This window comes from Trichoderma atroviride, chromosome 5 (genome assembly GCF_020647795.1).
Source record: "Trichoderma atroviride chromosome 5, complete sequence".
Lineage (NCBI taxonomy): Eukaryota > Fungi > Ascomycota > Sordariomycetes > Hypocreales > Hypocreaceae > Trichoderma > Trichoderma atroviride.
In genome coordinates, this window is record NC_089404.1 from 1,682,265 (window position 1) to 1,695,068 (window position 12,804).

Here is a 12,804-nt window from a genome sequence, read left to right on the forward strand (position 1 = left end):
GTTACTATTGCACCTCTTATTCTTACATTCTTATAGCTAGTAATCATTTCAGTAGTTCCTATGTAAGGATCGCCTGACTTGGGGATCTTGTCTAGCGACGTCAAAACCAGGAGAACCTTGGGAGCCATGACGGATAGTCACGATATGACAAGCAGCAGAAACCCTTCTTGAGTCAACACAAAATGCTCGAGTCCGTAATATGCCTCCTCTGTTTATTTAATTTGGCCCTCACTTAGATTTAAGAGAGTAAAGAGTAAATTTGTTTTGAACTGGATTGAAATGAGTTAGAAGTAGTCTTTCTTAATTGGTTATTAAGTACAAGTGACCTGCCCAAAGGTCTATTGTTATAACTACCTAGAAGAGTTATAAATATAAGAGTCAGGCTATGTTGTAATAATTAGTTTATACTTGAGGTGGGGTTATGATTATAATTAATACTTGATGAATAAACAATAATTCCTACATTGCGTACATTTTCCTCTGTGCTGCCGCCAGCTCGATTAGGCAGCAGTGGGGAGCTGAGGTATTTCCGACAATGTCATGGTTTTCAGATTAAATTCCTTTACTCATTCACTCATCTCTGATCTGACTGCAACAGTCAATCCTCCATCATTTCAAATCATGCCGAACCTTCTCACTTTTCGAGATTTTGACGTTTTGCATGAGGACTTTGCCAGAACTCCTGCTGTTACAGAGCCAGTCCGTTCAAAAATACCTCCCGAAGAAACATATTTTTACAATTTCCTTTCTGTAACGAAATCTGATCCAAGCGATTATCGGGCATTATGCGAACATTGTTGCGTGCTACAGCTGGCAGATGTACGTCTCATTCGCACTGGAAGCCCTGATGGGAACGAGCCATCGGAACTAGAAGCAGATGTTCCTGGGTATGAGGGAGCTCTAGCATATAGTCGACAAGATATCGTCCCACTGCTTCCTGGGCTCGGCGCATCTGCAAATTCTGGCTGTGGATTTTGTGCTCTGCTCCGAAATGCTATGATCTGGCACTTTCAACAATATCCATTAGAGCGTCTGCCTGATGACACGATCCAGATTGTGAAGATATGCCATCACTGGAACTATGGGTTATCAGCATTCACTATCTATAGCCCCTCCTTTTGGAGCCGTAAACATAAATTTGATTACCTTACTTTCAGGGTCACTGCCGGCCCCACAGGTATGACTTATCATCATTTTCTACACCTAACAGCATTTTCCTCTAACACCACGGGGGGTTTTAGACGAGTGCTCTTCAATCTTCGATATTCGTTCCAACCGTATCCCAGACAATGTGATTTCGCCATCCGGTATATTGACGTTGAAGCAATGGATTTTTGGCAACAAGTCAAAAGCCTTTGAAGCAAATTACCGGCCCACCAGACTGATTTACGTGGAGGGTAGTAAGGAGTCAGGCTTGATCCGTCTGGTAGACAGCCACTCTCAGATGGACAAGGAGCCTCAACCATACTTGGCACTTAGCTACTGCTGGGGACCTAAAGCTCCTTCACTCAAAACGACAAAAAGCAACTACGCTTATTTAAAGAGCTGTATATCTTATTATACTATGCCCAAAGCTTATCAAGATACAGTTCGTATTGCGCGAGCATTGGGCGTCAAGTATATATGGATTGACGCGCTTTGTATTATTCAAGACGATGTTTCAGACTGGGAGACAGAGTCGAAAATGATGGCAGAGATATTTCAGAATGCCTTGGTAACAATAATACCGCTCTGTACATCAACATGTGACGAGGGCTTCCTTGAACGAAATCCAAGCCTCAAGATCAAATACATGCACCACTCTATTGAGGAAAATATCAGTGGCTCATTCTTTATCCGTCACATACCTTTCTCTTATGAAAATGCAGAATTCGCAATACGCTCCTCACCGACTTTCTCAAACGCACCAATAAATCTGGAACTTAAGAAATCGCCTTGGCGGGCCCGCGGCTGGACATTTCAAGAGGACATGTTTGCAACCAGGAAGCTATATTTTGGCCATATGATGATGTATTGGGATTCCTTTCAGCCTCCTGATGTTATGAGAACTGAGGATAAGATAATCGATGATGCACTTGACCGCGTCAAAACTGCCAAGCTACCTAGGATTCAGTCATCATCTGGGTTGTTATCTGGTTATGACTACGACGCCTGGTACCATTCAATCGTTGATTATTCTGAAAAACTACTTACATTTGAGACTGATCGACTGCCAGCCGTGTCCTCTTATGCCAAGCTTATTGCTGGCGAGGATGTATACTTGGCTGGTCTGTGGAAGAATGACCTTCATCGTGGCTTGCTTTGGAAAATACAGAGGAAGAAGCGAAAAACCTTTGGTAGTCTAATGAGCGATTTGGCATGCTCAACCAAATATATTGCACCCTCTTGGTCTTGGGCAAGCCGTCGCGCTGCCCTACTCTGGGACGGCTCTGACGCGATGCAGCTCGAATGTGCCATTCTAGAAGCTGAGATAGGCCTTCAAGGATCAGAGACTTATGGACGTGTACGAAGTGGGCGTCTCTTGCTTCGTGGGAAGATTAGTAGTATCCCGGGTGGAAAACTCCAAAAGTTGCCTCTGAAAACACCTTATTATAGCCTACAAAATGAGTGGCTAGCTTCAGAAGGTGAGCGATACGTTGCACAGTGCGCTCTTGATTGGAGAGAGACAGATGATTGTGGCAAACAGCATTCAGAGATTGGTGGAGAAAGTGTGCAGAAAATTATCATGCTCCTCACTTCTAGTGGCTATACGAATAAACCGAGTGCATTCTCCAAAACACCACAAGAGCGGCAAGACAATAATGAGGCTCAACCGCTTGAGGTCTTGCACGGCCTCCTTCTTTATCCGACGGGAGAGGTGAATGAGTACTGGCGAGTTGGACTCTTTCACTCATTAACAGATGAAAACGGGGGCAGAGGATATTTCGAAAAATGCAAAGAGCGTACTCTACGTGTTATATAGGTAGACATGCATGTTATATGTATGTAGGATCCATGTAGGCAGGCGGTTATGTATTGATACTGCAATTACACTTGGGGGTTAGACAATTATATGTAGCTCTACTAGCTTAATTGCCGACGCTACCTTTAACATAAATTCTTATTTAGAGAATCTGGTGCAACGTTTTGCCCAACAAGCGCATCACCTAGCTTAGTAAGAAGATTTGTCTTTCGAAAAGATAAAATTATTTGTTGTAGTTATAGGATCCACTACTAATTTTGTACATAGTTTATACACCAATAATATCTATAATGTTAAATAACAAAGGACCATCTACCGGGCTCAAAAGTGACTACTCACAAGACGGTCAGTTTGCAAGTTCCAATGCCGAACGCTAACTTGTTACATGAAGCGTAGATTTAATATAATACGAGGAGACAAAGAACTAGTAAATCAGTATCCGCACAAGTTTTTGATACATATGCCGGTGTTACATTGGGATATTTGAGAATCCTCCATTGGGCCAAAGTTGCGATGCATAATCCTATCAATATATACATCTGCTAGACTGTGAATTATTCAACAAAATCTCTTCATATAGCCTGATATGGGCGGTAAGCCCAGATCCGAACTTTCTTATCTCCTCCACCAGTCGCAAAGTAACTGCCCTGTGGACTTGGCGCTACTGATATAACCGTGTTCGTGTGCGCTTGGAGTATGAATTGAGCCGCGCCTGTTTTGGAGTCCCAAAATTGCGCACTGCGGTCCTTCGAACCTGACATTATCCAAAGGCCATCTGGCGAGGGAGCAACAGAAATAACAAAATCATTGTGCCCTTCAAACGTTTTGACGCAGCTACCACCCTCTTTACCCAAATTTGGTTCATCGCGAGGTAAACTAAGCTCCCACATCTTAATAGTACGATCTAAGCTGGCACTGACCAGATTCTTGCCATTTGGCAAGAAAGCAATGGAATAGACACCGGATCTGTGACCATCGGGGTCTTTCAAGTGATCAACCAAGATACCAGTCTTAACGTCCCAGAGGTAGATGGTACCATCCGATGACCCGGCTGCTACAAACTGAGCATCGGGGGACATGGCAACGGCCAATATTTCGTTGTTTGCAGTTAGAGTGGAGGTGTTGGCACCTGTCTCGATATCCCAAAGACGTACAGTCCCATCATGACTTCCAGATACAATAGTACGTCCATCACGGGCGAAATCACACGTGTGTACGCCTTCTGTATGGTCCTGGAAGTGGTTATGGAGAGTTTCTGTAGTAATATCCCACACCTACGTGATAATTAATTTGGAATGACTTTCGTTAGCGCTGGAGGTGTTTACTTACTCGGACGGCCTTATCTGGATTAGCAGTGGCAAGATATTTCCCGTTAGGACTAAAGCAAACACTCCGAAGATAATTATCTTCGGCGATATCGGTAGTGCTGCAATCCAGTGTGTGTATCTCCTCACCTGTGTCTACATCGAAAATCCGAGCGAATCGATTGCTGCCTGTAGCCACGTACCTTCCGTCTTGGGAAAATCGGACGGAGGCGACAACACTGTCGTGGAGGAGGGTGTGGACCAGGTCGACATCAAGAACACGTTGCACTTGAGGATTGAAAATGACGTACCAGTCATCACCACTTTTCTTATGGTGCGGCGCAACGGCATCAAGTTTGAGGGAGCCAAGACCGTGGGAGGTAGGAGGAGTAGAAGGAGACACAACATCTCCCGTATGGGTAGATTTCGTTTTGGCTTGATGCTCGAGGAGCAATTCGATCACCTCATCTGCACTCTCCGAATTATTCGCCGCAGCTTCCATGACATCCTCTGTGGCAGTAATCTGATCTCCTCTTTGTCCGAGGAGTAATGCCATCATCTCGCCGTCAAAGCTTTCGGCAATAGAAGCCACAGCGTCCTCTTCGATAGTGACATGCTCCACTGGCTGAATGATGAATAATCTCATCACTTGCTTACCGCATGCCTCGTTGCTTGCTGCGGCTGTCACGATGTCTTTTGTGACGGCGATGTGGCCTTCTTGTCCTTTTAGCAGAATCTCCAGCCTCTCCTTGCCATCCACCTCATTTCCTGCGGCTGCTATGACTTGCTTCTCTAATAGTGCTGCTTCGTTCCACATGCTCCGATCAGTGTCATTGGATCCAGCGATGGAGCTGCCATTGCTTTGATCATGTTGTGGCTTAAAAGATTTGCCATCATCAGATTCGTCACCAAAGTATTGGTTTGTGAGAAAGTAGTTGCTGTGTTCTGAAAGCTCGGAATCTTTTGAAGCAGCGTGATTCGCTCTGTCGTAGTCGGTGAGTTGTAGCTCTGGAGGTTCTTTGCGATCATTGATTTCCTTGTTGATCCATTGCTTGATGCCCTCCACGGTCGATTGACGGATATTTACTACTTGGAGTCTCTGGATATTTTTTTCAGTTAATCGCTTGTCATCTTCTGCATTCAATCGTTGGATCTCTTCTGCGTTCAGTCGCTGGATCTCTTCTGCATGGCTTGAATCCAGTGAAAGATTGAAGCTGCCTGGTTGTACGTTAAGATTTTGTATAATGGGTTTTGGCCAAGGAAGCGATCGGAGTGCAAACTCGTACGTGTGCTGCAGGACGTGATCGACTAGTTCTGGTGAGTCTTCGGCCCCGCATGACGAGCATAAAGGGCAGGATTTGATCCCCATTCTCTGTACCGTAGACCAGGAGAGGAGCGTTGGAAGAGAGTTCTCCAGGAGCTCCTCTTGGTGATATTCTTGGAGGTGGCTTAAAATGCTCTCCATCGTTAGATAGTCTTTATGCTCTTTGCAAAACAGACATTGCCAGTGAGGCAGGTGGCTTTCCTTGACATGAGTTTCCCATTCATTTCGGGTACAGAAGAGGAGATACGGCGTAGGACAATTCTCAGCAATACAAGTATAAGGGCATATATCTTCAATTATATGCTGTCTTTAAATAAGGTTATTAAATTAGCCTTAAAAGATAAAATAAGAAGATAATGTAAGCTACTTACTTCCACTCCTTTGGATGCTGTAATATTTCAACTGGGATTGACTGGCAGCAACAGGGGCATTTTGATATCTTTTTATTGGAAGTGATAAATGGGGCTTTTGGGAAATCAGCATTAGAGGCGATGAACGTGATCTGTGTCTTCGCTGTCCCCGAAGTGTATTTCTTGGTGGTTGCATTAAATTTAAGACTCCCTTCGGCTGTGGATGCAAGCGAATATCCCGATATCGTTGGTGCTGCGATGCTTTGACCTCTGATAGCTAGATTTGATGTTGGAAATGGAGCCGGATCCTGAGGGCTGGCCAAGTTCTGTGTTTTAACGATAGGTTTGGTTTGCAAGAGATTACCGATGGGTAGCGAGGGCTGAGCAGTCGAGGACTGAGTTTGTGGCGCCTTCTGGGCTATGGAGTGTTTTTGTGCCATAAGAAAGTTGTGCCTTCGCCTGAGATTTGCTTGAATGATACGCTGTTGTAGGTCGGATAATTTGGAGATATCTAATTTATCGATAACATTCCCGTCGTCTGTTTTCTGGAAAAGAGCCTCCTTTGATGGACGAAGAAGAATAATGCACTCGAGATGCTTCCTTAGCTCCTGGTGCTTACTTGGATCAAACGTTTGGTCAGCTCTGCGATTCCGCGATGCCTTTCCTGTTCGACGGATAGCCACGCTGATCAGAGCTAGGATCTCGATAGCGGAATCAATGTTCTGGATACTCGCAGCAAAGTTTACATCAGACTCGGCGAGGCTATTGGAGTAATCCAGAGAGTCTTCCAACATAGTAAGGACATTCTTCACTAATTGAAGGTCGTTTGTTCGACCCTGAAGCCTGGAATCCAGTGAAGCTCCGGGCTTTGCCAAGGCACCAAGGCCATCCGCCCAGAGACTGAAGTCAGCCAGCCGGCTTTCTAATGGCCCGATGTATCCAGCTCTCTGAGCGGCCAGGAGCTGCTTGAATTTGGAAATGCAGAACTGCGTGAGCGTCAGGATTGAGGGCGCTGTTGGCTCCATGCTGTATTGAAGATGGAGAGCTGAGCCTGGCCTTCTACGTTGAGATGGCCGGAGTCGCAATCGGTCTTGGTGAGTAGATTGTAAGGCATGAGCGGGGAAGATTATGAAATTGCACTGGCCAATGGCGAGTGCAGATAATACGGGTTTCTTCCAGGCTCCCACCTTGGAATTGGTGAACTCCTCACTTGGAGACGAACAAATTCTATGTTATGGCTGAAGATACAGGCATTCCTGCCCTCCTGGCATCTCGTGCGATAGTGGTCTCGAGAGCGATATATGATGTATTTCGTGGGAGACGCTTGACACCTGCCGACCTTGGCAGCTTCCGCGCAGCTCACGAGATTGCCGCCAAGCTTTATATGATCCACCAATATCTCGGGACTCTTCCGCCTTATTGGGTTGAACACGATGTTGAGCAGCTTTGCCACACGATGCTGCATAGCTTGGATGCTATTTATCCGCCAACGGTGGGATCAGCGCGTTCATCTCTTTTCAATCGGACTTATGCTACAGATCTGGAGATAAACGTTATGAACTTTTTCAAGAAGCAAACAGAAAAGAGCCGAGAAATCAGGCGCGATTGCGACAGCCTCATCCAAAAGTTGACCAAGGACGCAAACGACATAAAAGGACTACCTAAGATCGTGACTCAGCATCTCGACACACCGGATACATCTTTGGATGAACTCAATCATGGGGCTTTCAACGCCCTCCAAACAATCGCTGAATGCGAATCTACGAAATACCAAACTTGTCGGACGGCGCCGACCGCTGAAGAAGATTTGCAAATCATGCGGCACCCTGCACGAATCTGTCTCCATGAACTTCGAAATAGCCAAGAGACGGTTAAGAGAGATATGACGGTCCTTGTTTCAGCTATGGATATGACTCTTTGGCAAGAGTTTAGTTTAAAGATGTAAGTGTATCCGTGACCCTTGCAGGATGAAGTTGTGGCATCAACAATCGCCCACCTACCTATAAGTAAGACGATCTAGTATATGGCCCCGTCACACCACTTAGTCAACTAGACCTGTTGATAGTTTAGCGTTGTTGATGTTAGCTCGTTGTTCAGAGTAGCTTAAATGTTATTTTCACTAACGATCTGAGCTTTAGTCAGCCAAGCGGCCCTGCAGATAATGGCCAGCCTTTGAGTCGAGGAGGGTTCTGCTATATCCTTGATCGACAAATAGATGCTAGCGTGCCTCTCTATTTCAAAGACGGCCATGGTCTTTTCAAGCTCAATCAATCGCATGTCTTACGGCAGTTTTTCAAGGCCGGGAATGGAGAGTCTCTAAAAGAGGTCTTGTGCCATTACAACCTCACCCCAAAGGACAAAGTGACACTCTCATATGCTATCGCACGATCATACTGGAAATACTACAAGTCAGAACTGCTGATTCGGACCAAGTGGACGAGCGATAACATCTGGTTTATGCCTGAGGGGGGGCAACGAAGGAAACAAAGAACACCTACCGCTATGCGCCTATTTGTCATTTCCTTTCAGCATTCCTGGCAGAAGTGATTCTGATATTGTAGACAGGGACCAGCTGACTCATAAATATCCTCAGATACTTGACATAGGCGTATTGCTTCTAGAAATCGGTCTCGCTAAGCCGTTTCAAACATTGAAACGCAAAAATAGGGTCGCACAGGCAAACTTTGATCACAAGAGGGCAATCGACGACTTGGGCGAACTAGAGAAGATGAAATGGGATGGCTTCACGAATAGTAAGAGGTATTTTGATGATGCTGTCAAGTTCTGTCTCAAAAGCAAAGAGGTCAATCCTTCACCGGAGCAACAAAACCTAGATGGGAAAGAAGGTATCGTCATACGGAAAAAGTTCCACGAGTATGTGGTCCGCCCACTCGAATGGCTACAAAAGGGCTTCGGAACGCAAGTTGGGCACATTAATTATGTCGACAAGAAGCCTCTTTCTCCTCCGCAAAGAGCACCTGATAACGAGGCTGGGAAATTGGAACCAGACGCAGAATTCCACAGCGCCACTGTAGTTCCCCAGATGTGGCTAAGAGACCTAAAGAAGATCAGTGAACTGGTGGAGCGCAAACGGCGCGATTGTGCAGTTTCAGCTGAGATTCGCGTTGCCATCCTGGATACAGGGTTGGATAGAGAATTTCCCACCTTTCGAGCGAAGAGCGGGCTGATGAAGAGCATCATCGAGGAGAAGGATTTTGTGGATCCTGACGCGCAAACTATGACAGATACTTTTGGACACGGGACCCTTATGGCAAGGCTCCTGATGGAGTGCGCTCCCGGAGCAGGTATTCTAGTTGCTCGTGTTGCTAAAAGCACTAATGAGCTTGAGAGCAGTCGCGAAAATATTAAGCAGGTGAGTAATGGGATTATATTACTTTCATATATAAAGCTTACATGTTATTCGGTAAGGCCATCCTCTGGGCCGGACAGATTGGCAAAGCTGATATTATTTTCATGTCCTTTGGCTTCCCTACCAACGACCAAGGGATACGCGAGGCTATTGAGAAGGTGCAGAAAGAGCGTCAAGACAATATAATTTTTCTAGCCAGTGCTGGGAACTCGTCTACAGACGATGAGAGCTTCCCTGCCCGCCACCCTGCTGTTATATCAGTCTATGCTACAAACTGCAACGGAGTCTTTCTGTCATCAAATGCAAAAAGTACTACCAATAGTGCCGCCGTGCTCGGCACATTCGGCGACGACATCCCAAGCTCCATTCAAGACGAGTTTAGCAGCACATACCCAAAGATTTGCGAGCCCGGGTCCTCAGTCGCCACGGCAATAATGGCAGGCATAAGTGCTACGATGCTTATATACGCCACTGTACTGCCTCGGTTGATCTTGCTGCAAGGTAAGGCGGCGAGTACAACCGACAACATGCTGCAACGACTCCGGACCACCAAAGGCATGGAGGCAGCATTGGATCGACTGGCACCAAAAGACGAGGACCACCCACGGCGTAGGTCTGTGAACCCGATCTGGTTTTGGAAGAAGTCGAGTGATGATCTCGGGCGATATGCGGCTATTTTTGATGCCTTGTCAAAATTAGACAGAATATCATAGAGAATGGCGCGAAGAATGACTGGACGGCTCGATCATATTACAATGACATGAATCAACTTCAACGAACCTAGCCAATCCACCTTGGTGAATCTGATGCAAAGCGTAGTTTCGAGTGAATGCGGTGTCATTTTTTATAGAATAATTCTTTCTTTATACGCCTTCTGGCATATGTTGACTACGTTTCAGTAATTCGCTCTCAATTGCCAGAGGCTGGCTTTGAAACACGATATAGGAGTCATTGTCTACTCCTTCGAGCCGCTTCTCTTCATAACCATCTTGCTCTGCATCCAAATCTTCTCGGTACACTGCGCCGTCCACCTCAACAATCTCCATCTCAGGCTCGACATCTTCAGCTTCACCGCTGAAAAATGCTGTCCTATCAGAAAATAGCTCGACATCGGCACCTATATTCTTAGGCCGAATTACGTGTAGCCGATATGCGAAAACGATTCCCGGCGCTGTCTCATAGCTACTGCTGGCTCTATCCTCTGTTTTACCAGCGACCGTGGCCCCTAGAACGGCGGGCATTATGCCAGTGGGAATAAATCCTGATGCTTTAACAGAAGTTGCCGTATTTCTCCTCTTCTCTTCTGTAACTGTAAGGCTCTCTCGCACCACACGTAAGCCCGTGATGATGTATACATGGCGCTTGCCAAAACGTCCTCCGTCAATGTGCCTCTGAACATTATCAAGCGCCAAGATTGCTCTCAAGGTCTCTGGAGCGAAGGCTCCGTGGTATGTCCGCACCTCATGATCCACGGCGCTAAAGGTTTTGTTCTTGTACCATGACACATTGATCTTGGCGTTTCCGACGTTGAGAACCTTGGCAAAGAGCGCGAGCCCCAAAGAACGGCTTTTTTCGGCTGAGAAACTGAGGTTTTTCTCCGTGATGGACTTGACCTCTGGCAGGATGACAGTCGGGTAGGAGATGGCAGAGGCGAGAATGGCGGTTGGTTGTTGAGGGCTGGGGATGATGCTGCCGAGCGCAATTTGGCCGTCTGGAAGAAAGGTAAAGTCGGGAGGGAGAAACCAGGTTTTGCCTGTCATCGCGTTGGAGGAGAAGATGGAGTCTTGGTTGCTTGAGGTTGGTGAATAGGATGAGAAACTATTTTTGGGCCTTGACCAAAATTTCCATAGTCTGCAGATTGTGGATAAGTGTACTACTCTGACATTGGTTTTGATTCGCGTAAATTGATGGATTGATTGTCAGGCCGCGATCAGGCTGGCAAGCGACAACTCAATCTGTTGGAGATGCGTCCCGATCCCTCAATAGAGTGGCTAATATATATCCAGCACTCCAAAATAGCGGTGGTACTTACAGTACGATACTGTAGTACTGATATAGATATCATTTTTTTACAACTATACTCCAGCTATGTATATGGTGTGCAGCGAGGAAGCTGCTTTAGTAGTAGGTATAACGCAAGTGGGTACTTCACAGCTCTATGCGATGCACACAGTCCGCGCGAGAACCTTGGGGTGCTACTTGAAGATACCACAACCCTCATTAAATGTTACTAAAGAATGTCCACATGCCTATCTACATGACAATGTAAAAAACTAGCTTCCAACACTCACTCTTTTCCCTGCCAACTCAAGCGCTGTTATAAACGGTTCACGACTGCCAAGGATGATGCCCAGCATTCTCGGAGCTCCTTTTACTCAAAGAATCGGATCCCGATAAGTAAGGGTCATCCGGGTAAGTGTAAGTGCAACGTGATCATGCCTGGTAGTAGATATCATGTAGGAATGAGATTTTGTAGTTTCATGGAAGCGCAATCCCTACACTGCTATACAGAAGTATATAAAGAAGTTTGATAAGTCTACAAGCACATACGACCATAGGTAGTGGAGAACTCGGGGTCCCGTCTGCTCCCCCATAGATAAGCCACTAACCGGCAGATTAGTAGTTGAGTGGGTGACCATCAGCGAACACCGGCTGTTGTATGTTTTTATTTTTTGCATTTTTGTGTTGAGTATTGTTCTTTTTGCGTGCCTTAGAAGCATCGTTGCTTGCTGTCATGCGGCTGTTGAAAGGGTGTGCGCTAAAGTGACATGGATGATGGCGGGGTTCTCAGGTACACACCTACTCTAATATTGAACCAGTGCAAGCTCACTTAGACCAAGATGTATGAACCCTCATAAAAGTCTATCAAGTAAACTATACAAAACTTGCTGATTGTCTTGTCAAGTATATGATCCTGAGTTTGTAAAAGAAGTCTTCTAATTCAAGTGTGCCCTTTGTTATTGCTCGATAGCCGTGTTACATCCACAAAGCTCTTGAAAAGCAATGTCAATAAGCGAATGAAGTTTAATACGCCAGCTGTCTTAAACAGCTGTCCAATAACATGTGCCCGGGGTCAGATAAAATCAGGCAGCTCGATCAGCAAGTCGTTCAGCCAATCGGTATCGCAGCAGTTTTTAACATGGCTTTGTCTTATTCCTCGGCGTATTCTTCTCGTAGTAGGAAAGACTAGTTGCGGCTGTTGGTAGCAATTGCTTATTACAAGATCCACTGCTAAATACAATACTAAACAAAGAGGATATATATCTCTCACCTCTTTATTATTATTATTATTATTCCCTTTTGCGCTGCTATCTACTTTTCCTTTGGTTTGTTAAGCTTGGAAGATGAGATTATTATTCATCAACTCATCACCCGTCAGACAAAATGGTGTAAGCAGCATGAAGATATGCAGTTCATATACAAGCTACAACCTGTAGAAGGGAAAGCAAGTTAGTGTTATCAAGTCAACTCATCAAGACATCACATTGCAGACA

At 45.6% G+C, this 12,804-nt stretch overlaps 5 protein-coding genes across 5 annotated transcripts; 3 read left to right on the forward strand and 2 right to left on the reverse strand.

Moving 5' to 3' along the window:
* The first annotated feature begins 573 nt into the window (after positions 1–573).
* TrAtP1_009772 (uncharacterized protein) lies at positions 574–3,058 on the forward strand. The gene is made up of 2 exons (XM_066114426.1): positions 574–1,177; positions 1,242–3,058. The coding sequence occupies exons 1-2, from the start codon at positions 622–624 to the stop codon at positions 2,960–2,962; spliced, it is 2,277 nt and encodes a 758-aa protein (XP_065970522.1). The 5' UTR covers positions 574–621; the 3' UTR covers positions 2,963–3,058.
* A 342-nt stretch (positions 3,059–3,400) lies between these two features.
* On the reverse strand, positions 3,401–7,007 carry TrAtP1_009773 (uncharacterized protein). The gene is made up of 3 exons (XM_014091055.2): positions 5,962–7,007; positions 4,292–5,897; positions 3,401–4,236 (listed from the first exon to the last, which is right to left on the reverse strand). The coding sequence occupies exons 1-3, from the start codon at positions 6,963–6,965 to the stop codon at positions 3,535–3,537; spliced, it is 3,312 nt and encodes a 1,103-aa protein (XP_013946530.2). The 5' UTR covers positions 6,966–7,007; the 3' UTR covers positions 3,401–3,534.
* A 167-nt stretch (positions 7,008–7,174) lies between these two features.
* Positions 7,175–7,885, forward strand: TrAtP1_009774 (uncharacterized protein; the record flags this gene model as incomplete). The annotated part of the gene is made up of 1 exon (XM_066114427.1): positions 7,175–7,885. One exon carries the CDS (start codon positions 7,175–7,177, stop codon positions 7,883–7,885), a length of 711 nt encoding a protein of 236 aa, XP_065970523.1.
* A 783-nt stretch (positions 7,886–8,668) lies between these two features.
* Positions 8,669–10,023, forward strand: TrAtP1_009775 (uncharacterized protein; the record flags this gene model as incomplete). The annotated part of the gene is made up of 2 exons (XM_014091165.2): positions 8,669–9,313; positions 9,370–10,023. The coding sequence occupies 2 exons, from the start codon at positions 8,669–8,671 to the stop codon at positions 10,021–10,023; spliced, it is 1,299 nt and encodes a 432-aa protein (XP_013946640.2).
* Positions 10,024–10,173: 150 nt separating this feature from the next.
* Positions 10,174–11,079, reverse strand: TrAtP1_009776 (uncharacterized protein; the record flags this gene model as incomplete). Its single annotated transcript, XM_014091164.2, has 1 exon — positions 10,174–11,079. The coding sequence occupies exon 1, from the start codon at positions 11,068–11,070 to the stop codon at positions 10,174–10,176; it is 897 nt and encodes a 298-aa protein (XP_013946639.2). The 5' UTR covers positions 11,071–11,079.
* Positions 11,080–12,804: the final 1,725 nt, after the last annotated feature.